General features: G+C 36.4%; 4 protein-coding genes across 8 annotated transcripts; 3 read left to right on the top strand and 1 right to left on the bottom strand.

The window, feature by feature from the left end:
* Positions 1–144: 144 nt before the first annotated feature.
* alox12 (arachidonate 12-lipoxygenase) lies at positions 145–11,180 on the top strand (the record flags this gene model as incomplete). 2 transcript variants are annotated; one of them, XM_079810569.1, is made up of 15 exons in its annotated part: positions 145–478; positions 2,173–2,318; positions 3,058–3,262; positions 3,368–3,449; positions 3,559–3,681; positions 3,848–3,954; positions 4,916–5,088; positions 5,168–5,311; positions 5,765–5,968; positions 6,866–6,952; positions 7,599–7,768; positions 7,936–8,057; positions 9,630–9,730; positions 10,052–10,222; positions 10,553–11,180. In XM_079810569.1, the coding sequence occupies 14 exons, from the start codon at positions 2,175–2,177 to the stop codon at positions 10,730–10,732; spliced, it is 2,013 nt and encodes a 670-aa protein (XP_079666695.1). In that variant the 3' UTR covers positions 10,733–11,180. The 2 variants fall into 2 exon arrangements, with proteins under 2 accessions (XP_079666695.1, XP_079666694.1); XM_079810568.1 differs by lacking the exon at positions 145–478 and having other exon boundaries at positions 2,163–2,318.
* Positions 11,181–11,275: 95 nt separating this feature from the next.
* Positions 11,276–12,851, bottom strand: rnaseka (ribonuclease, RNase K a). Its single transcript, XM_079810598.1, has 3 exons — positions 12,637–12,851; positions 12,052–12,134; positions 11,276–11,851 (listed from the first exon to the last, which is right to left on the bottom strand). Exons 1-3 carry the CDS (start codon positions 12,712–12,714, stop codon positions 11,707–11,709), a joined length of 306 nt encoding a protein of 101 aa, XP_079666724.1. The 5' UTR covers positions 12,715–12,851; the 3' UTR covers positions 11,276–11,706.
* Positions 12,852–13,230: 379 nt separating this feature from the next.
* LOC307122551 (schwannomin-interacting protein 1) lies at positions 13,231–20,564 on the top strand. 4 transcript variants are annotated; one of them, XR_013816059.1, is made up of 8 exons: positions 13,307–13,797; positions 14,607–14,824; positions 14,989–15,104; positions 15,181–15,268; positions 15,440–15,574; positions 16,782–16,899; positions 16,989–17,219; positions 18,782–20,564. XR_013816059.1 is itself a non-coding variant. In XM_079810589.1 (7 exons), the coding sequence occupies exons 2-7, from the start codon at positions 14,618–14,620 to the stop codon at positions 17,087–17,089; spliced, it is 765 nt and encodes a 254-aa protein (XP_079666715.1). In that variant the 5' UTR covers positions 13,231–13,797; positions 14,579–14,617; the 3' UTR covers positions 17,090–17,551. The 4 variants fall into 4 exon arrangements, 2 of the variants coding, with proteins under 2 accessions (XP_079666715.1, XP_079666714.1); XR_013816060.1 differs by having other exon boundaries at positions 13,649–13,797; positions 14,579–14,824; XM_079810589.1 differs by lacking the exon at positions 18,782–20,564 and having other exon boundaries at positions 13,231–13,797; positions 14,579–14,824; positions 16,989–17,551.
* LOC307122545 (P2Y purinoceptor 3) lies at positions 18,910–20,529 on the top strand (the record flags this gene model as incomplete). Its single annotated transcript, XM_079810579.1, has 1 exon — positions 18,910–20,529. The coding sequence occupies one exon, from the start codon at positions 18,910–18,912 to the stop codon at positions 20,146–20,148; it is 1,239 nt and encodes a 412-aa protein (XP_079666705.1). The 3' UTR covers positions 20,149–20,529.
* Positions 20,565–24,297: the final 3,733 nt, after the last annotated feature.

Raw genomic sequence — 24,297 nt, 5'->3', positions numbered from 1 at the left:
ATTTTTAGAGATGTACTGTTCGTGTTACTGTGAAGTTTCTCGTTGGCTTCTGTGTGGTTTCACAAGTTTAGTACAAAATATTTTTATTTTGAGGCTTGTGGGTTTTCTGTGAGCTAGTTCTAGTACCCACTTCCTTGAAATGGAATGCAAAGAAAAAATGAATAAACAAATGAGGAGGTTCAAATATCAGCCAAACAGCGGATTATGACGGAAAGCAAGTGGTGGGAGAGGGGGAGGGCAGGGAAAGTACTAGGTGTGAAGGAGGAGTCCAGTGCAGAGAAGGCATTTCAAAGCTAATATCTGCCTGATCCAGTCAGTGAAACTTCAGGGTCAGTGAGCAGGCAGTTACTGTGTATACATCGAGGGGAGTGACATGAAAGAAGGAAACTAGAGTTGGTTGAGAAAAAAAGGACACTGAAGAAAAGGCTTCAAAAGAGCTTGCAGTAGGGAAGGAGCAACACCATTTTACAGAGAAAAGGTACATTTTTTAATTGCCCAATTATTCTTCAGATTTCTTTGTCAATTTAATATTACACACTTATACTTCTCCCTGTCAAAAGTGGCCAGTAAAATCAATGTAATATATATATTATATATAAATTTTTTATATTTTGAGGGAATTTATGGTACTAAGTTATATTTATGCAGTAATTATGATCCATTTGTTGTCTTATTCATTTCTAATTTCATTGTTTGACGGTGAGGAGTAACGTTACTAGTGTGACTGTTTTTAGGACCATTTAACCCTTTCAAAGCATGTCCATGATTTGTGTGTGTGTGGTGGGGTTTGTGTTCACATAGCAAAAGTCACCAAGTATCATGCCATTCAGGCGAAGTGCTAAAAATAAATAAAAACGTAATTTTTTTTCAGTCAGAAGTGACCAAAGAGCATCAGAGGGGTTAAACAAATACATATTTGGGCTTCTAATGTCCTCTTTAGTTTTAAGTTTAATCTATATGTATAAGAGCTCTGTGAATTGACCAGTCTTGACTAGTCTAGACACCTTAAGCTACTAGTATGTCCTTCAAAAACATCTCTGATGGCCATAATACCATGACACTTCTGTCTGTGTCTAAACTTTCAGACTATACAGTATATGCGAAACATGTTTGTGCACCTGTACTAATAGAGTACAATGGCACATCAGAGTTTTATTGGCAGGCGCGAGAGGCTATAAATGAGCGTTCTCTAAAATATCTCAAAACCAACGTGATGTTGATCTAAAGGTATTAGCCTAGGGGCTAAATATTAAAGATTAACATGCTTGATTGATTTGACAGATCCCCACCCTGCCTTTTCAGCAAATAAGGCACTACAACAGCAACAACTAATCAATTAAACACTTTATAATAAGGTTTTATGTGTTATCATTTGTAATAGCTTAAGAAATAATAGACCATGTAAAAGTATTGTTCAGTTAGATTCATGTTCATTACCACATTACCAGTTCAGCTTGTATTGATTAACATTAGTTAATGCATTATGAACAAACATCAATGAAAAATAGCATTTTAAATGGACATTTACCTAGATTAATAAATGCTGTAAAACATGTTTTCCATAGTGCCTGATATGTTATGCTTTAAATAATGTTATCAAGTTGAACCTTGCAGTGTTACCATCAGTTTGTCTATTACAGTCATTATTACAATTTCTCCATTGTAAATACCAAAGACACAATGCACTCCTTTATTTTCATTGTGTTGTATTTGTATCATTACAAACAGTGGAAGCTCACTAGATCAAATTGTACTAAAGTGTCTGGCTGCACTTTATTATTCTGATAATATATTAAGTTTTAATTTGATTAAAATCCCTATACTGATCTGGTTTCATGTTTAAATTAAAATTAATCAGATCTATTATCCTGTGAAACCACTTTCACAAGGTCATATAGAGCAAGGGAGATCATTCTGCTGCAAGACATTCCTCGGACATTCAGAGGAAGGCTCACTTCCACAATACCTCGCTCGCTTTTGTAATCATCCGGTGCAGGCATAAATGGATTGCACAATCCTTTGAGGGAAAAGACTAACATCTGTTATAGCTCTCTGTTGAATAGTTCATGTAACTGCGAAAAGAATTAGGCTTCTCAGGTTGCTCTGTGTCTGGCTGAAACTGTGAAAATATCTTACCGTTTGTTCAACATTACTGTATGTGTATGTGTGCAGAGATGGAGTACAAAGTGACCGTGGCCACCGGGACCTCCGAATATTCAGGAACCAATAACTATGTGTACATAACTCTGGTTGGAGAGAGAGGAGAGAGTGAGAAAACCGTGCTGGACAATCCAGGCCTAGACTTCTGTAGAGGAGCGGTAAATGACTGCGAATATGTTTGTGTACATAGGAGAAGCACTTCAATGTATTAAGCACTTAACCCCTGGTTCCACAGACAGGGCTTAAGCCTATAGTCCCAGACTAAAATGCATGTTTGAGCTGTTTTAACTAAAAGCAACTTGCACTGATATATCTTGAAAATATGTCAGTGCCATTGTTTTGTCTCAAGATGCACACCAGCAATGTGCTTTTGTAAGGTATGTTTATAAAAGCCACTTAAATGTCCTAATTGAACTAAGGCCTAATCCTGGCTTGATATAAGCCCTATCTGTGAAACCAGAACTAAATTTATTAAATATAATTCAGGTATTTTATGAGAGGCTATTTGACGTCATATTTTCGAACAATACCAAAGAAAAATTATAATTTATTGCAATATAAGCTTATATATTAGCTTTTCTCTATATATAAAAAAAAAATAAAAAAAAATAGGGACATATCAGTTCAATTTTTTAATTTAATTCTTACTATTTAGTCATACTAGTTTGTCTGAATATATAACAAATTAAACACTTAAAGCTAAAATCAGTCATTTTAAATGCAACAAGTGTATGTAGACATCACAACATTATAATGCACATTATGAAAAATAGTAATAGTAGGAAGTAGCGAAGGAAATCTAAATGTGCAAATGTGAAATGAGCATGAACAATTATATATACAATACTGACTGGTAATAATAAATAAAAAAACATCTCTATTTCCATCATTTTGCAGGAGGATGATTACACAGTTAGTAGTGCAGCTGATTTGGGTCCCCTGATACTGGTGCGACTGGAGAAGCAGAAGTACTGGGTGGAGGATAACTGGTTCTGCCGTTATGTGAAAGTCAGTGTACCTGGAGAAAGACGCAGATATTCTTTTCCCTGTTACCGCTGGCTAGTGGGAGATGGAGTGGTAGTAGAGCTCAGAGAAGGCACAGGTCAGTTACAGTGAGCTGCTCATGCAGCAACAACTAAAAGAAATCTGAGAACAAGATGAATCCCTTTGATCAAAAGCTCAAATCTGGTTTCTCCTCCTTTCATAGCCAAAAAGCTGAGTGACGACACCTTGCCACTGGAGATAGCTCACAGGAAGACAGAGCTTCAGGAAAGGCAGAAACTATACAGGTCTCCTTGGAAATTGCAAACACTGAACGTATCACTGCATTCCTATCTTTGTAAAGAATGTAGGCTGCTACTCACAAATCACTGTTAAACTCCATGTCTCACCTATCAGATGGTTTGCATGGTCCCCCGGCATTCCAAAATGCATTGAGGCCAAGTCAGAGGCCGATCTACCCCAGGACGTTCGCTTCGACAACGAGAAGCGCAGTGACTTTGTGGGATCCCTTCACTACGCGTGAGTAAAAATGCACTACAAGTATTTTTCAAGCTTTATCAAAGTGACCTGATATTTGAAGGTGTATAATTATGCGTGTTCCTCTGTCTGCAGATCATTTAATTATCCACCCATGATTCCATTTATATAACCACTAATTCATTTGTTCCTCCCATCTGCCTATCAGGCTTTTGGAGCTCTCTCTGAAAAAACTGGCACTCAAATTTGGAAAATCCTGGAATGATCTGGACGATTTCAAAAGGATCTTCTGGAAGCTAAGAAGCCCTATAGCTGGTAACAACTTTAGGCTATCCATCCAAAGTTTTTTTGTGTGTGTGTGTGCCAAATACTTAACAAATATGCATTTCATGAAATCACTTCATTCTTAGAAAGCTCTCTTCCCAAATTGTTTTATTCTGTAACGTGTTTATGCAACCTGTCATATAGACTCATATTTCCATTCAAAAATCACAAATGAATGTCATTTCCCAATGGCATGTGAAAATTACACATTTACACCCAGTCTTGAATAATAAATGTTCACACTGTACTTAACCCAAGGTTATGGTCTATTTAAACCCTGGATAAAATCCACGTACAGCCCTGAGTTATGGGACGTTTCACGCATTTTTAACTCTGGGTTATGAAAGCTCACAATGCCTATAACAATGAATTTCAGTGCTGAAGTTATAAACTGTGAAACAATCAGGTGCTAGAATATACACATTCTATTTGGTTTATCGAAAGAAAACCCATAATAAACTAAAAAGCACTTACCTCGTAAAATCCTCTCATGCCGTTTTGGTGTCTGAGAGAAAAATGAGAAAGTCAACACGTTATCTGGAGTAAAAGAATGGGAGTGTTATTCGTTGCTTTTTTACAATACAGCATATTTAAAACAACCAGAGCAGACATTTCCACAGAAAGATAAGCCGTTATCAAGTCTGTCGAGAGCTGTATTGGCAAAACGTTTTTTACCTCATAAATATTTTTAAATTTAAACGTTAATCCAGGCCAGGATTAACAGATGTCGTGTGAAATCCTGAAACAGATGTTTATTGATTGAGTTTGATTGCTTTGAGATGATCATTGCTGAATGAACTGACACATTATAATATATCATATATGCTTTAAATAAGACAAAAGAATGAATACATAATAGACCTAAACTCCTTATGTAGCCTAACTGTTACTAATCTTTTTAAGAACTTATATACAGAAAGTTAGAAATGTTTTTAAACAAATTTGTGTTCAGAATACACCATGGAGCACTGGAGAGAAGACTGGTTTTTTGGATACCAATTCCTGAACGGCTCAAACCCACGGATGATTATCAGGTGCAAGGAGGTGCCCTCGAACTTCCCTGTCACTGGAGACATGGTGCAGTCCTCTCTGATACCTACAACCACTTTGAAGGAGGAACTCAAGGTTGGTGTTTATTTTCTTGAATACAATGGATTATTTGAACAATGAATAAAATAATGTTTCTTTGTCTCTCCTATTGAAGAAAGGAAATATATTCCTGGTTGACCATGCAATTATGGATGGGATTCCTGCCAATGTAATAAGAGACAAGACACAGCACATAGCTGCCCCACTTTGCTTACTGTATGAACACCCTGAGAAAGGTCTCATTCCGATTGCCATACAGGTAAAACCAGTTGACACATTTACTTGGAATAATAATCTAGAGCAGAGTTTCTCAATCATACTCCTGATTCCATCAGCCAAAATAATTGTTTACATATTGTCATGTTTTGGCTTTTACTGAAAGGAAGAGAAATTTGATAGAAATTCCTTTGAATTGCAGACACACATTTATATGCCATGAAAGTTTTATGTGCCACAATCTTAACAGCTGTGAACATGAATTTTGCTGATATGTTATTAATGTAATAATCATAGTACACACTCAGAAATGTTTTACAAAAGCTGTCACTGGGGCAGTACTTTTTCAAAAGAAAGGGTGCACATTAGTACCTTTTAAAAGATGACATCTTTTAAAAATTGTTCTGTGAGTGTAACATTATGGGGAGTGCATCCAGGAACGGACTGACCGTGGCAGAATCATGAATGACTGATTGTTCTTCTCCCTTTCTTTCAGCTTGAACAGAAACCTGATAAGGACACACCCATATTCCTACCTAGCGATCCACCTCTGGCCTGGTTATTGGCTAAGATGTGGGTTCGTCATGCTGAATTCCAGGTCTTTCAGTTGTTATCACATCTGCTACGCACACACTTGGTGATAGAAGTGATCTGTTTGGCCACCTTGCGTCAGCTGCCTGCCGTTCACCCTGTATATAAGGTTAGATCAAGTCTAAGTGTTTCTTAGGAAAGATACATTTGCATGTTTCAAAGCAGGTTTAAAGTGATCTAATCACTCACTCCAAAAATAACTCATTGGATAAACTCAATTTAACTGAGGGCAGGATTTCCATCCATGACATATTTGTAGCCGCAAGTCATAAAAAATTAATTCATGCAGTAAAATATAATTGAGTTGGTCCAACTCAATTGGATCAAATACAGTTTAAATTAAAATGTATGCATTTTTATGCTTGTCAAACTTAAATTAAAATATTTAATTGGAAAATCAACTATAAGCAGTTTCCTTCATCATTATACACAATGTATATAATAAACAAATAAGACTGGTGTCACTTTTGACATTAGCATAGATCACTAAGTGCCCACAACCTAAACAGGCGCCACTCTTCTGCATAATGATAACTACAAAATTCAAAAACATTATAGAAACTCCTCTAAATGTCCAACATAACTGAACATTAAACACTAACCTTAACTAAAAACATCTTTCCCTTAACTGAAAAACATAAAATAACACTCTACTCCCTAAATTTACTCTCCCCTAATGCAGTCCCTTGCAAAGCATGTTGGGAACTACAGATCCACTGCCCAGTTAGTTGTCAACAAAAATGACTCATGTAGTTTTAACACGAATCAAATAAGTAAAGTTCAATTTTAAATATATTAGGTTGATTGAACACAATTAAATTAAGTTGTGGCAAAAATGTTAACAAATCTTGTTACTTCAGCTCATTTTAAGTCATTCAACTGAACAATTTATCATTTTTTGAGTGCTGATGCATTAAAATCACAGGTCATTCATTAAATCGTTCGGTTGTATTATATGTATGTCTTCTTCAATCTCTCTTTCTGACATTTCTTTCTCTCATTGCAGCTCTTGGCTCCACACTTGAGGTATACGCTTGAGATTAACTGTCGTGGCAGAACACAGCTCCTCTCCCCAGATGGCATCTTCAAAAAGGTAAGCATCCTCAAACAATAAAGCCCACAAAAATATTTTTATTTTATTTTGTCATCTTCATTCTAATGGATTTTTAGTGGTGCTGGGTCTTTATCACCCCCTCAAACCAGCCAACCACAAACAACTTAATGGTCTGTTCACAATATACCCCTGAGCTTGATAGCTTGTTGTTAAATGACTTTTAACCATTCAATCTATTAGTATTTTATCCTTCTTAAATGATCTTAACTGTAGCACTTTGAGATTTGTTCCAAATGTAAAGTGCAGTACAAATAAAATTTATTATTATTATTATTATTATTATTATTAAATAATGTATATTTTTTGCTAAACATATTCACAAGTTTGGGGTTGGTACGACTGCTCACCAAGGCTAAATGTATTTGATTAAAAATACAGTAAAACAGTTATATTATGAAATATTATTACTATTTTAAAAACGTAGGTAAACTGTTTTACCTATGACATGATTTTTCATAAATGCTTAATATTATTGTGGTACTAGAAATTATATTATTAATGTCTCTCTATACTGTCACTTTTGATCAATTTAATGCATCCTTGCTGAATAAAAGTGTTGATTTCTTAATTATAAAAAAAAGTCTGCCCCCAAATTTAAACTCAGTTCAAAAATTGTGTTTTTCAGGTGGTATCAACGGGTGGAGAGGGACTCTTGATTTTGGCACAGAGGGAGTATAAAGTGTTGACCTATCGCTCCCTCCAGCCCAAATTTGACTTCTTGGACAGAGGGGTTACTAAACTAAGAGGCTATTTCTACAGGGACCATTCTCTGATGCTGTGGGATGTGATTAAAAAGTAATCCACTCAAATAAGAATTCTTCATTCAGTGCTTTTAATTCTTATGAATATGGCTGTATAATAGACATCATTTTTCAGACATTTACACATGAATGAAGCGGTGTATATACAAATAAAATTCCTGTACATACAGATCTCATTAAATGCTCTTTTTTTCCTCCCAGTTTTGTTTCAGGAATCATTTCCTTGTACTACAAGAGTGATAGCGATGTGGATCAGGACTCAGAAATTCAGGCCTGGATACACGATGTGGCTGTGGAGGGCTTTGTGGACGTGCCTAGTTTTGGTAAGATATGAATGCATGACTGCATCACTGAACTCACAAATGTTATGTAGTGGAAACATGATAAACCCTGTGCAGTGTATATATTTAGGCTTGACAATATACACTAACGTGTCAAAGTTTGAGGTCGTTACAATTTATTTTAAAGTAATTAGTACTGTTATTCAAAAAGGTAAACGTAAACATTTATCATGACACATTTGATATCTGTTTCAAATAAACATTTCTTTTCATCAAAGAATCCTGAAACACTGTATCAGTTTCCACAAACATATTAAGCAGCAATATTGTTTTCAACATTGATAATAATAAGAAACATTTCTTGAGCACCAAATCATCATATATGATTTTTAAAAGATCATGTGACACAGTCAGTAATGATGCTGAAAATTCAGGTTTGCCTTCACATTAATAAATTATTATTATTTTTTAAATAGAAAACTGTTATATGAAGTTGCAATGATATTTCACAATACTGCTGTGTTTGCTCTATTTTTTTTTATCAAATAAATGCAGCCTTGGTGAGCATGAGACACTTTTTCAAAAACATTTTTTAAATCTTACCGACCTTAACCTTTATAAGGATAGTGTAAATCGTCCATACAGTATACACATCACAAACAATTTCAAAAGATATCGGGGGGAAATATACATATGCTGTAGGCAGTATGCATTGACGTCACTTTCACGCTGGAACATGCCCCCTCAGCTGGACTGGGTGGCAAAAGAGCTGCTGCATGAATGGATTTAATAGGGGAAACATAAGTAAAACAAACAATTATCAGTTTAAACTAAATGCTTGGACTCAATATAGTGTTCCTTACAACTTACCAAAGATCCGATGATTCATGGATATTGACATGCAGCCAGAAATCGTGTTTCCTCAATTTATATGAAACTGATTTCGGCAAAGCAAAAAAATGCCTGTGAACTCTTTGTATAAATACAATATAGGTAGGTCTAAATTCGGGTGATCACTTAAATCATGTTGTATATATCGTCCAGCACAAACACTTGTATATTTTTTTCAGTGTTTATTTAAAATTATCCAATTATGCAGAATATAAGATGATAAATATTTAATGGATGAGTTGTCAATACAATATAACAATACAATATATAGGGTATGATTTTTTTTTTTACCCCAAGATTCAACATATTGACACAAAATGATATCTATTTGTAGTCAATCTCAACGCTCTTTCCCGTCTTAATTGTGTTTTTCACGGCATTCACGCTGTAAACCAATGCTGCCACTCAGTCTTTTGCTACTCAGTGGGCTACTCGGGCCAACTTGACATCACGTGCATACACTCTAAAAACCATAAAACAGGAAAATGAAATAATAAAGATCATAATTATGAGACAGTGCCCCCATGTGGTCAGTAGCAGAAAGAACATGTCTGTGATGCTCAAGAGATGTTGTGCTAAAACACAAAAGGAACTATTTCAAATAAACTGTTACTGTAGTCTGGTTTCAAAGTATGCGTCTCATCAAAATGAACAACATGGGCTTAATAAATGGCTCTTGAAATGAACTGTTAGGAGTGACCACTGTCGTTTCTTGCATGTCAGGCCTAGCCAGTGAGCTGAAGACAAAAGAAGAACTGATCACACTGTTAACTGTGGTGATCTTTACCAGCACAGCACAACATGCTGCCACCAACAATGGACAGGTAACAAACACATCTTTAACATCTTATCAAATCTAAAAACGTACTATAAACACATCAGACATGCTTTTTCTACACTATATTGAATACAGGTTACCAGAAATACAATTTTCTATATCCGGCTTTACTAAAATATATTGATCGACCAATAAGTTAAGAAGTCTAAATGTAGATAATTGAATGAAATATTTGCCATTATAGATTTCAAGACTGTCATACAATTTCTAGTGTTACAGCTGCCCCTAGACCTAAGTTTTAGGTGCCAGAAATACGTTTAAAATAGCTTGATTGAGATCCCCGTCGAACTTTCTCTCTGTACTCTAGTTTGATTGGTGTGCATGGGTACCCAATACACCTTGCACTATGCGGCACCCTCCACCGACTGATAAGGATGCCGTCACCATGGGCCTGATCATGGACACACTCCCTGATATCAGCCAGTCCTGTGTGCAAATGGCCATCACATGGCATTTGGGCCGGGCACAGCCAGATGCGGTGGGTCAACAGCACTTGCTTTCACAATTGTGTCACAATCATTTATGGTTGTATAAAGTACAATATAATCCAGGGGTTCTCAACTCTGGCCCTCAAGGTCCACTTTCCTGCATGATTTGGTTCTAACCTTGATCAAACCTGCCTGTAACTTTCTAGTAATCCTTGATTCGCTTGTTCAAGCATGTTTGATTATGGTTGGAGGAAAGTGAACCTTGAGGGCCTGAGTTGAGAACCCCTGAATAATCCATTTAAGTAAGCATTAATATGAATTAGCCTTTAATAAAGTATAATAGAGTAACTGTAACAACTCTGTTTTCTTCTTTCCTTCAGATCCCGATGGGTCAGTATGTGGAACAGTACTTTACTGAGCCTGCTGCTTTGAAGGTGATTGACAAATTCAGAAAGGGTCTGAAGGAACTGGAGGAGCAGATAATAGCTCAGAACGAGGGACTAGAACTGCAGTACCTTTACCTGTGTCCAAGCCACATGGAAAATAGCATCACCATCTAGAGAAACTTTCATTAGATGTTTATGTGTATATACATCTGTGAACATTTTCCCGAGTAGCTAAAACTTAAAATCAGCACACATTGAAGAAACACCCGATACATACCAACATCAATACATACGTTTTTTCCCCCATTCATTTCAGTAGTTTTTTTTACTTTTTAAAACATTAAAAATATACATTTTTAAACTTTATATTTAAAGGCACTATTTGGATAGTACTGGACTGGTTTCTCTGGATTTTTAATCATTGCTGTATTCTTGATAATTGCCATAAGCTTCCTAAAATGCACTTTATAGTTCATTCTTTTTCCTTGATGAAGACAGTGAAAAATGCATTAATATTACTATACTTTTTCCTAAAAGCTATATGAAGAAACATGCCCTGTACAAATACTTTCCATTGCAAATAAAGTCAAATTCCTTGTTCTTATGGAATTGTTTTAATACCATTTAATTTCTGCATCAAGCATTCAGAAGTTTCCGAACCATGTATACCCGTAGACAAGGTCTACACTTATCAATTTTCTATTGTGGCAAACTGCATAGGCAAAATCTTGAGTCATTTATTGTGAAAACAGAACCAATGTGATCATGTAAAATTCCATACAACATTTACTTAATGAGATTGTATATTTGACAGGTAAGTATAAATAAAAAAATCACAATTAAATCATTTATCAACAGTGTTTGTAGATAACCAATATCTTTGAAGGATTTGGTAGGTCCACAGATCAAAATAGCACTAACCCTGAGTGAGGAACTAATCATAATGGTCAATCTCACTCATCTTGTATTTTATGACAGGCTTCAAGATAGAAAGGCAAGAAAGAAAAGCACAGTAAAATACATAATCTTATTCAATCTTAAATATCGACACTCATTTAGGCTTCATTTTAAGGCAAATGCAGCATTACTACATACAAACACAACAAGGGAATTTAGAGGTAGAGTTAAACTCCAATCACTAGGTGGTACTAATGCACCAGATATTCCTTGCGCTTGTTCAGGCGAACCTGACAAAATGATAGGAATCCTATGCCAACGTAGATTACTGCTGCAATGAAGCAATTGTATCCAACTTGGTTGTACAGTGAATAGATCTTTTGCAGTGGCGTATCCCTGAAATCAGAGAAAACAACGTTGGTTTGAAAATAGGCTAAAACACTTTTGACCAGACAGAACTACACGTTTGGACAGGCAGAGGGGAAAAACAGTCACAGACACGATCATGAAGTCTTATGAATACATGTGACATTCCCTATGCTAGACAGGCTTATTTTCCAGGGTGACTAAATGAGCAAATGGCAATAGGAACTCACGGGTTATGCATGTCTTCCTCTGTGAAAGGCACATCCTCTATGAGCACAGCTGAATGTGTGGTGAAAAAAATCCCCAGCATTGCCTAAGAGAAATCAGACAGAAAATGATTATGAAGTGGGGCTGTATTTATCCCACCACTGACATTTTATATTCATGATATGATTTTCACATGACTTCCCAATAGTTTGTAATGACTTGGATGGGGATGTTCACAAATATTTTTAATTTTTAGGACTTCCAAAAGAGCTAGAGAGCTGACTTAGCCAAAGAGCTAGCTGAATAATAAATACTTTAGCTTAGAAAATGTACATTACTTTCCAGACCTGGAAATCAAACTTTTAAAAATTCCCTTTCCCTGGAACTCTGCATGTAACAGTTAGTTGAAATTACGTGTGAATGCTGTTTACTCATTACTACAGTCAGTTCAGTTGTCTCATACAGAATGCAGAAGATCAATTCTGTATGTATGATACATACAGAGGTCTGTATATATGATACAGTTAAAGGCAATTCATGTATTTTAATGGCCTTTCAATGTATAGAAAACACAAGAACAGTGGCACAATAGAAAATATTGAACTTACCAGCATAATGACACCCCAAATACTCAGGACCAGTCCACATGCTGCCAGTTTAGGACCGCAGAAAAGCAAAGAAGCCATTTCTATAATAAATGCTTGTCAGGTTTCGCTTACCAGAGATGCCAGAGGACCGTTTCAAATAAAATAAACTTTATACGGCTGTCATTTGAACTTTTAGAAGTTACATTTAAGTTTTTTTGGTCTCGGTAAAATCGATGTCAACAGTCAGTCACCCGATAAGTCAGCTGACTTTAGAGGAAGCGGAAGTAGAGTGACAGCAGAGTGCAACGTCATAAAGAGTTTGAAACAAACTTTTAGCACTTCGTTAAAAAAATATTCTAAGCTCCTCGATTGTCTGTTCGCAACAATACACATCCATTCCAGTCATCCTTTACTTGGGTTATCCAGTTAAACGGATAAAATAAAACACCAGCAACGTTCGATTGTTTTGAGAATTTGTTTGTATTCCGTGAATTATAAATATATTTAAAGAATGTTTTGTCCCAAACTGAGGCCTTTTTTTAATGTTGTGTAAACACAATCATTACCAGTAATTCACCTTTACAATTTTGTCATAAAGTAAGCATGCTTAGACTTGTTGACATTTGACACCCAAACCTAAGCAGTTCTGTTTTCGTCTTTAAAAAATGAGGCATGGAAGAAAAAAAACAAAACATTTCTGTGCTTCTCTGTTATAAGGACTTCACGCTAAAAATTTGAAATATTATCGACTAATCTTTCGTCATGATTGCAAATGACTGAAACTAGACACCTGAAGTGGTTACTTTTATTACTCTTCTTTGCTCATTCTCCTCCCTTCACGTTCTCTCCCCATAACAAAACGACGCCAAATTCCTTTAGTTTTTGTTGTCTGCGTTGAGGATTTTCAAGAAACAAAATGTTGGATTGATTGAACGGATGAAAAAACGTTAACTCTATATAATATAACCCTCTAAAGATCGAAGTTTACGAAGGTGCGGAAAAGAGAAAGAAATTCATCTTCATGGATGAAAAAGAGTGAAGGATAAACGAAGACGAGGAGGGCGCGTAACGGGACAGCACGGAGGAAAACAAGTTAATAAAGCCCAAGAAAATGATGGAAATGTATGAGTTTTGACTTGTTGGACTGAAGGATAGAATTTGCAAACACATTCTACTAAAAAAGTAAGTATAGCTCTAAACTATAAACAATACAAAAGTTTAAAGGATCATGTCAGTTCAATACGTGGCCAAACGTGATAGCACCAGGATGCATTACAAGACTTTTAAATAAGTGGAGTGTATAAAATATTTAAAATATGGAAATATTTTCTTGATTATTACCCAATTTCCAAACTAGTTTCAGAGTTAATGTTTTGGGATATTGCCGTTTCTGAGGAAATGTACGTGTATGTTCCCTTTCCCTTCATGTAACGTTTCAAGGGAAAAAATGATGAAATGTTTCGTCCAATGTATTGTTAAAGACAAACAAAACACAAATGTTGCTTGACAAGCCTTTTTAGCAAGTAAAATGTTACTAATACACATTAGTGTAGGCTACCAGTAATAAAACAAAGAAAACCGTGTAACTATTTTAAATAGTTAAGTTACTAGAATAAATACTAGTACTTAATAAATATAAATACTAAACAAAAATAGAATAGTTTCCAAATATAATACACACTAGTCTGGAGTGATGTATGAACCCACAGAACTCTATTGAACTAGTAATTAACATAATAATTTCTTGTCACTATTGGGACTAGAAGCAAATTAATAAATGCTAGTATATACTTGGCACTAGCGTCTCATTCAATAAATATGAAGAAAGCCGCTTTATATTCTAGTAATTAAAAAGTACATCTTGATCTGATGATGCCAGTTTCTCTCATAGTATCTCCATAAACATGTGGTATTATAGAAATAACATTTTTAACCTAAAACATATTGACTTCTTAATCTTCAGAGGCCTTGTGCCCCTCTTATTCTGGTAGGGGTCTTGGCAATGGATGGAGAAAAAGAAAAAGAGCGGGAGAGAGGAAATGAAAAAGAGAGTGATGAGACAGAGGAGGATGCAGAGGGGGCAGCCTTATTATGGCAAGAGGGATACCCTGATGATGACCTGGGCTTACCCATCATGCACTGGGAGGATCTCAGCCTTCGTATAGCTGAACTTGAGAAGCAACAAGAAGAGCGGAGACAGAGGGAAAAGGTCTGAATGAAAGTAAAGATAGTCATCTGCATTAAATTCTAAAAGATAAAAAAAAAAACAGAAGACACATTTTGCTATGGATTCGCGAGCGCTAGAATTTATTCCTTGACTACTTATCTACAGTACTAGCCACTAAGAATGTATACTAAAGTGTTTTTCCGCAGGACTTGGACAGGCTGACAGTAGAGTGGCCAGAAATCAGAGGGCTGAGCAGTCACAGAGAATCCTATGAGGACATGGAGGATGATTGCAACAGTCGTCTGACTTCTCTGACATCAAGGTCACATAGATTCTATGAATCTCAACTACTTCCGAATTTGAATAAAATCTGTAGCAACTATGATTTATTATTCTAGGCTCCAGAGCCAGATGAATCTACAGCTGTGCTTCATCAATAACAGTGAAAGTGAGGAAGAAGAAGAGGAAATGGAGGCAAAGAAAGAGGTGAAATAAATTGCCAGCTAGCCACACTGCATGTTTTTCCACTGTTGCTGGGTGTGGGTGGCAACATAATGTGAACAGTTAGAACAACTTTAGTGGGTGTAGCACAGACATTGAGACATACTGTACAATTTTGTTCATTTCTGTTTTATGACAAGAAAAATGACTTTTCAGGTGGCAAAACAGTTAGAGAAGGAGCGTGGTTCAAGCTCTGCATCGACTAAGAAAACCAAATCAAGAGGGTTCAAGAATGATGTCAGAGCTGCGCTGAGTGTACTCAAACACAAATTGAGATTGGAGCAAAAACAGGTTAGAGCAGAGCACAAACTCATTGTGTAATATCGTATGCATGTATAGACTTTCATCTCATGCATCTGAATTGATGAAGCACATTCATTTATTTATTATTAATTTATGAATTATGTAGTATTTCGTATTAGTAATGTGTAAATGGAATGTTCTGTACAGTAGCATTCAAAAGTTTGGGGTCAGTAAGATGGTTTTAAAAGAAATTGATACTTATTCAGCATGGATGCATTAAATTGAACAAAAGTGACAGTAAGAAGTAAAAAAATATATATTTCAAATAACTTTCAATTCATCAAAGAACCCTGTATCGCAGTTTTTGCAAAAATATTAAGCTGCACAACTGTTTTCATCATCGATGATGATGATGATGATGATAAATGCTTCGTGAGCAACAAATCAGCGTATTTGAATGATTTCTGAAGGATCATGTGACACTGAAGACTGGAGTAATGATGCTGAAAATTCAGCCATCACAGGAATGAATACAATTTTAAAATATATTAAAATAGAAAAGTTATTTTAAATATATGTATATTAGGGCTGCGCAATATATCGAAATGATCGAAATATCGCAAATGTACATATCGCAATATCTGAATGATTTGAATTGGCTACTTCAACATTGTGAAAAGTATACGTTTTAGGTTGATGCATATAGCAGAGAATAGACTGAGCACATGACTGTTACTTATGTAACTTGCTTGATGTTAAAAAGAGTTATTAAACACAATAACTTGCGAAAAACAACTCCTTACAGTCTCGCGCTGTCTGACACACACACCGAAACGTGCGCACAAGCCGTTCTTTTTTTCGTGTCTTGTTACATACCTGAACTGTCAAATACTCACACAGTTATGTCAAAATGGCTGTCTTGATGAGTATTCATGTAAACACAGTCGGTTATGCTTTAAGTGAAAGATATGAGTTGGGGAAAGAAATAGATTTCAAACACTTAAAGCAATATCGTATCGCATTATTTAACAAGGATATCGCATTTTCTTCAATATCGCACATTATTATGTAACAATTTGTCACAATTTTGCTGTTTTTAGTGTATTTCTAATTTTCGATCAAATAAAGGCTGCTTCAGTGAGCATAACAGTCTTCTTTCAAAAACATTTTAAAAATCTCACCGACCCCAAACTTTTGAATGGTAGTGTAGATATGCAAAGAAGACCTAATTGCACTCCACTGACCCCCATCACAGACTATACCTCCCAGTGAGGCTATCAGAGAAAGGAAGCGCTATGAGCGAAATGACTTGAAGAATTTCAGCTTGAAGGAGTTGAAAGCATTGAGGACCTCACTAAGCAAAGACATTCATGGTAAGCCAAAGCATGAACTATTATGCCACAGTGATGATATTATCGTCTGTTGTGAATGAATGAATAAGTGTATGTCTATGTGTGTTTAGACCTCAGTTCAGAGCTGGTGGGTCGACTTCTCACAAGGGACCAGCTGAGAACAGAGCAGGACGCCATGCTGCTGGAGGTACAAGATATGACATCACTCTGATGCACGATCAAAGAAAGTATTTCCTCTGAGGAACAAAATGACGGGACATTCGTTTACAAGAGCTGCCTGAACTAATGGCTTTACTGTGAAAATCTACAGCACTCCATCATCACTGCAAAAGACTTTTAAGGTTTTTATAGTTTTTCATTCCAGCTTTTTTGTGACACTTTTAAAACGGCAGTTTACATTCTTAAAATTGCTAGGTCAAACAGATAAAGCAACATATTCAACAAAAGACAATATATGCCATGCCATGCTCCTTTGCTCAACATTACTCTAATTTGTTTAGCGGCAAAGCCAATTATGCCAAGCCTCACATGTTAAGACATGGCTCATTAAATGCTACAAAGTATGTGTGCGGACATACATTGCCAAGCAACTCATAACTGGATTGTTGTTGTCACTGTTTGTGAAATACTTAAATATTTTTATTTGGAATAAAAGGGATTTCATTAAGATTGGATATGTGTATTGTTTTGTTACATCATTGCTCTTGTGTGTTGTGTGTGTGTGTGTATTTTGCCTAGCCAGAGTTTGTATTGTCAAAAGGCCAGCTCAGCACTAATAGAGGAAAGAAGAAAGAGGGAGGGAGGGACAGATCATGGAGCAAGAGATGACCAAGGAGGGTTGGATTGAGAGAGAATGGTAAAAAATAGTTCGAGAAACTGATGTGAAAGGGAAAGATTAAGGGGTGAATGACTAGACGGAGCCAGTAATACATCCAAATCTTCTTCGATTTGCTCTTCTGTATTTAGCTTTATAGTCAAATCAGCTGTTTTCAGTGTTGGAATAGAGGTGCTCCCCACATTTTATTCATACCGAGATTCTTTGGTTTTTTTTCTTCTAAAAAAGGACTGTATTGCTCTATTAAAAAGGTAAGTGAACATTTTCAACACCTCATAACCAGATGTAACAGGTGTTTTTTCGTTGTCCTTGCACGTCATATCAATGGTGTTATTAAATGGGGTTATATATATATATATTGCCTATAAATCTTCTTTCTTGTCTTTTAGTATTGCCATTTAAATAAGATCAGTGAACTCTTGCAATATGTAGGTAAAGTGATTTATAATAAGGGTTGTTTGTTCTGTTTATGATGTTGTCCCCAAGTAAGGACCTTGTTATTTATTTAGCCAAAGCAGACTACCTTCATGTCATTTAGTGACCTTCAGGTACTCACTCATTTATTGACATAGCGTCTTATATGTCTGAGAAGTGGTAGGCAATAAGCAATTCAGCGTGGGCTCAGTCAGCTGTGTGCTAACTTTACCAGGAGGTAGGGATAGCCATGACATAGCATCCCAAAGGTGTTTAATGTGCAAATGGATCCAGAGGGAGTCTAGGGCGTGGTTTGACAAATGCTAAAAGTTTCTAAAGCTAACAATTGCGTATCAATTTATATTTGTTCCAAGAAAGAGGAATGGGTTAGAGAGTCCTGATGTGAGAGACGGGGTGAGGGGCGGGGAAGATAGAGAATAGGACATAGAGGGGAAGTGTGGTTACTGTTTGATGGGTTAATGAAGTGAAAAGGGTCTGAATCAGCAGCATATATACCTATGCGCAAACAGTTGGTTGTGAAAGAGTGAGGGGGATGCAGAGGGGGGCCTAGAAAATGTAAGTGGGATGACACCTGCAAAGGTTTTGGCAAATTGTTACATGTTGTGTGTCCTAACAGCAATGTATCTCTCATAGATGTTAAACTAAGCAAGGAAAAGGATATCGCAGGAAATTCAAAAAAAGTCGCTTATTGGAAAAGAGGTGGTTTCAGACGTAAAGAATGGGAGGATGAAACAAGGACGCTCCATAAGAACCAGCCGACAATGACGACAAGAGTGCCTACTGTTTTGTTTGAAACAGAGAAGGGGGCAGACGCCCAGCTTTCTTCCTCACATAATTCTTCAGTTACTGGCTCCTGCAATATCGACGAGTCCTACAAGTACATCTTCCTGCCAATTTGCTACTCCTTTACCTTTGTCTTCAGCATAACCCTAAACTTTGTGGTTCTCTACCGTTCCTTTCGACGCACCAGACGCTGGAATGCATCCCTGATTTACATGGTGAACCTGGCCACGACAGACTTCATGTATGGTTTATCCCTGCCATTTCTAGTGGCTAGTTACGTCATGCGGGACGACTGGGTGTTCGGGGACTTCATGTGCCGCCTAGTGCGCTTCCTCTTTTACTTCAACCTCTACTGCAGCATCTTCTTTCTCACTTGCATCTCAGTGCACCGCTACCTGGGCATCTGTCACCCCATGAAGACCATCACCTTGGAGACCAAACGAGCCGTGAAGGGGACTTGCGTTTTGGTGTGGATTGCTGTTTTTGCACTAACATGTCCAATTTTTCGTTTCGCACAGACACAGTATCTTCCCCGTGAAGGTAAGGGCACGAGGGAGGAGATGTTCAATAATTGCTGGGATGATGCCATTGATAGAGAGTTCCATGATTACATCCCTTACGGGGTCACGCTTCATTTCTTGGGTTTTTTTGCGCCATTCAGCATCATTGCCTGGTGCTACTCGCGGGTAGTGTTAACTATATTTCGGACGCTGCACTCTCAACATCCTCCTCAAAGAGCCAGAAGTGGGACTGGGTGCGAAAGCGTCGCAGGGATAGGGGGAGAGGGCATGTCAATCATCTTGGGGGCGCATTCGCCTTACGTGAACAGGCGTCGCAAGTCCATCAAGACTATAATTACTATCACTCTGCTCTTTGCCCTTTGCTTCTTTCCCTTCCATGTCACTCGCACAATTTTTCTGCTTCTGAAAGTGACAAGTAGGGTGCAGTGCCACACCATGCGCATGGTTTCCATCTGTTATAAAATCACTCGGCCTCTGGCCTCATTCAACGCCTGGCTGAATGCACTGCTTTATTTCCTTACCAAAGAGAAAAATGGGCCCTGCTGTCAAAAACCTAAACATGCCCAGCATGGTCTGCTATGGCCACTGAGAATGCTGGGAAAAGGAGAGGAAGAGGAGAATGAAGCTGAGGAGACAAGGAACCATAAGGACAATGGGCCAACAGCTGAAAACAATGCATACAGAGGCCTACCTTAAGGAATAACAGTGTGTAGGACACCAACAAGTGAGCCTGGAAGTGGAACTGCCTTCTTATGGGATTCATTTGAAATGAACTGTGATGTTTTGTTATATTCATTGTATTTGTATAATCCTGTGTATTGTTTTTTTCTTTTTTTTTCAAGACCCCTAACAGATTGTTTTACTTGTTGATTGTTTAGAGGGTTAATTCGTTATTGAAAAAAATATTGATTATGTTTACTATTGATTTAGTCTATATAAATAGCAAAAACACATATAATAGCCTACACTTATCTTATTTTTGCAGTTTGTTGGCATACCTCAGAGTAGACATATTTTGTGCAGGAACTATGTTTAGTGCTGTCATAGATTAATATATCATGTTGTGAATAATTAAACTGTTCTAATAAACGTTTTCTGAACCTGTTTAAATGAAAATCAAATTGTGAGCTCTTTTGAAGATGTTATGTATCTATTCCAAATTAGTTTTTTTCCTTTTGGGAGTATAGAATCTAAATTTGTTGTAGAATAAACTTGTTGAGGGTGACGGGCTAAGTATCTTGTTCACAAGGTATATTTAAATTACAAGTAACGCAGACCTTCAGTTTTGCCATAGTTGTCAAACCAGCTATTTTATCTCTTCTTCTTTTTTTACTCCCTTTTTCATAGTTATGTTGTATTGTACCAGGAACTTTGTTTTGTGTACTTTCTAAGTACGCTGAGCATGAGTACATCAGTATAAGGCTACCCTTTGTCCTTCCGTCTTACTAAAATAAGTTAAAAACAGATGATCCACGGAAGACCTCAACCTCATAGACTGTTATTACTGCTTGGTATTACATTAGTTAATGATCACCTGTCCTGTTGCAAGATTTTCTGTACCAAAGGAGCTTGTCTAAATGTAAACATTTATATATGGCATTGGTGGAAGAATGCATGTTATGGATGAAATACATTGTCAGCATTACAGCAATAAATGTAGCTCTTTCTGTTCCTCTGTGAAGAGCTCATTACAGACTATAATTTGCTTTTGCAGTACATGATAATGTACTATATATTCATGACTCATGATGATAGTGCTGATGCACAGATCATGTAGGCTATGTTGAGTGTCTAGACGTTTTAATATGGAAGAGAGTTTTAACGTCATAATTCATAACTCAGATATTTATTATTGGAATAAGAGCAGACATGTTGCAAGGAGACTCACCCTGGGCAAATAGACAGAAGTTGCAATATGTGATACATTTATTTAAATGCATTTGTTTTTGGTCCCTGCTATCTGGTGCATTTTTGCCCCAAATGTATGTCTCTGCCCTGGACATTAATGCCTTATATAGCAGGTTCTGAAGAATGTGTTGCTACATTTGTAAAAATGTATTTGTAAAAAATTTGGTAATTCAAGTTTAGTAAAGGAAAATTATTATTAAACATTTGTTCAAGTGCAAAAATTAAACACTATACAAGTTTGTATAATTTATAAATCAAGGAAAGAGGATAAAACGACAATATAAATAATAAATAAGAGGTAGAACTATAAACCAATAGAAGCGGGTATAAAAATAACGTTATTTTTTGTTGGAGTCAAAGGGCAAAAATTAAAACTCTTGACTGTAGGGTGCAAGCTCAGAAAATACACCGATAATACAACAGGGGGCGACATAGCGGCCATTCAGAACTGTAGTTTGGAAATTTAAAAGAAAACCAGCAGTGGCACTTCCCGACCTGCACCGCGGCTAAGACATGATCTGACGGTTATCAAAAATTATCAAAAAATAATTATAAATTATAGAAGCAAACAATTCAATAAGAGATAACTGCAATCGCTTATTTTAACCTAAGTGCAATACATCCGTTTGTGAAAAAAAATATTTTTCACTGGGGAAAATTTATATTTATTTTTTTATCTGTCCCGTGTCATCGCAGTGGTAGAGCTGCTGCAGTGGAGCATTGGCGCCATTTTCAAACTTCAGAGCCTCAGTGACTGGAACACTTCTAACAGCTACATTATTCCTCATTATGATTTTTTTTCCATTTCCCCCCCTCAAGACTGTTTATCACATTAATACATTTTTCCCCCCAAATATTGGAAACTGGAAGAGGATTTTCATAAAAGGTACGTAATTGTTACTCCTCCATTTATATAATTATAATAACTTTGTGATCGACATATTTTTTTTAAAGCTTCCTCGAAATTTGTCCCTTTTACAGTTTATTATCAACTGACTGCGAGTTTTCTTTAAAAAGTAACGAACATGTAGCTGTAAATACAAAGTAATGGTCCTTTCAGAAAACTACGTATGCTTTATAGAAAGACGTTGCTAACTTTATATTTGTTGTTTAGTGTTAGCTGTTTCGGCACTTCTTTCTTTTGTGTTGAACAAAACAAAACAGATATAATTTCTCAGTATAATTAAACAGACTACCTCCAAAACGTGTTGGAACCCTCGGGATAACGTCCAAACAACTTATCACAACCTAGACGATGCTTTGACTATATTAACACCACAAAGCTGACCGAATAAAGTAGTCTTCTAGTCTGTCAAATGTTAGCTTTTAAAGACAATGATTTCTCGGTGCGTCTAATGTTCTGAACCACTCCCCTCTGTCTCTGTCCCCTCACCCACAGCCCAGCTTCAAGCACTACTTTCCCCTCTTTTAATTCGCTCCATCTAATAAGAGATTTGGTCATTAGATCCATTCACAGCGATTTCGTCAATCGAAGCAGTGTAGACAGGAGTGCAAACAAATTGTCTAACGAACATCAAAATGACAGCCAAATGAAGTCGTTCGGTCTTTGTGATTCGAACATTAGAACGTTGGTTCGTCAAATGACATCTTAATGTGACAGCGTGACGAAACTAAGAACTCTGGACAGCGGCTAAAAAATAACGACGCATTTCGAATGTAGTCGAAGACGCGCTTTGAGATGACATTCGAGAACACGACAGAATTATTTGGCGATGAATCAAAAGTTAAAGTTAAAGTGTGCAAGTTTCGAAACAATTCTCATTACGTGCATTTACATTGTAAATAATTTCTCGATACCAGACTAATTGGCCGTTTTGACATTTTAAAGCGATCTTACGTCGTTTTAAATGACTACGTTTGAATAAAACTGATCGTTTTATAGCATTTGCCAGGCAAATTAATATTCCAGATTGTAATATCGCAACCTATTGTCGTGCTTTACTACTTATATGTATCTAGCGTATGTTTTATTGAAAAAAAGTCCAATTACAGTCGGTGTCAACCCATTAATTTGCCATTAAAATTAGAGATGTGTGAGTGATATTATAGAATGATGTGTGACTTTGCTGTGCTGTTTTAAAAGTTGACATAAAGTGTTAAAATTATTATCAAAAGGAATGTTGTGGTCTTTACAATGACCCTCTAACCTTGTGATAAAAGTACACGTTGCTTTTTCTTAGTTTTGGCATGGGGTTTGGTTTATAGTTAATGTATTAATTCCAGTGGTTTCCTTGTTGCCTTAAAAAAAAAAAATTCTGGCCTCACAAGATTTCCTTCAAAAACAATTCTAACATCTGAAATTTTGCAGTAAAAGTTTTGACTGGGGATTCCTGTCATATAGAATATTTTATAATATCTAAAAGCATGCAGTGTACATGTACTGCTTTGCCACTGACTTGAGTTTTTTTGTTGAACAAATGAATAAATGGCATAGATGTGGTCTTGGGTATGCCATGAAAGCTCTGCACCTGTTCCTGGATGTCATATTTAACTATATTTCTTGATTTTCTACACATATCCTGAAAGTAATAAAAGGGAGAGGCTGGGCATTACATGTGCAGTTTGGATTTGAAAAAGGAAAAAAAAGGTTTCAAATAAGTAGTTTTCAATTTTTCAGTAAAAGAAATAGATTAGCATGCCCCCCTAACTGCTTATTGTCATATTATTTATACTAGTATTTTCATAATTGTTCATAAAGGCTGTAGTAGTTATTTGTAGTATTGTGAATTTCTAGGATTTTGTTCTTATTGTTTAATTCAAACAAGTCTAGATGTCAGAAAGAAATCTTTATTGCTTGCCTTTTATGTTTTTAGTTGGGGTATTTTTAGTCTTCCTGTTCTGGTGTGTGGTTCCTGAAGCTTAAGTGCTTTTGTTTTTGGTTGTACGAGATGGTACTGTTTGGATTAAAAGGTAAAA

The sequence above is a fragment of the Gobio gobio genome (assembly GCF_949357685.1).
Source record: "Gobio gobio genome assembly, chromosome: 2".
Classification (NCBI taxonomy): domain Eukaryota; kingdom Metazoa; phylum Chordata; class Actinopteri; order Cypriniformes; family Gobionidae; genus Gobio; species Gobio gobio.
Note: the sequence above shows the minus strand (reverse complement) of the source record. Positions and strands in the feature narration are given on the sequence as shown.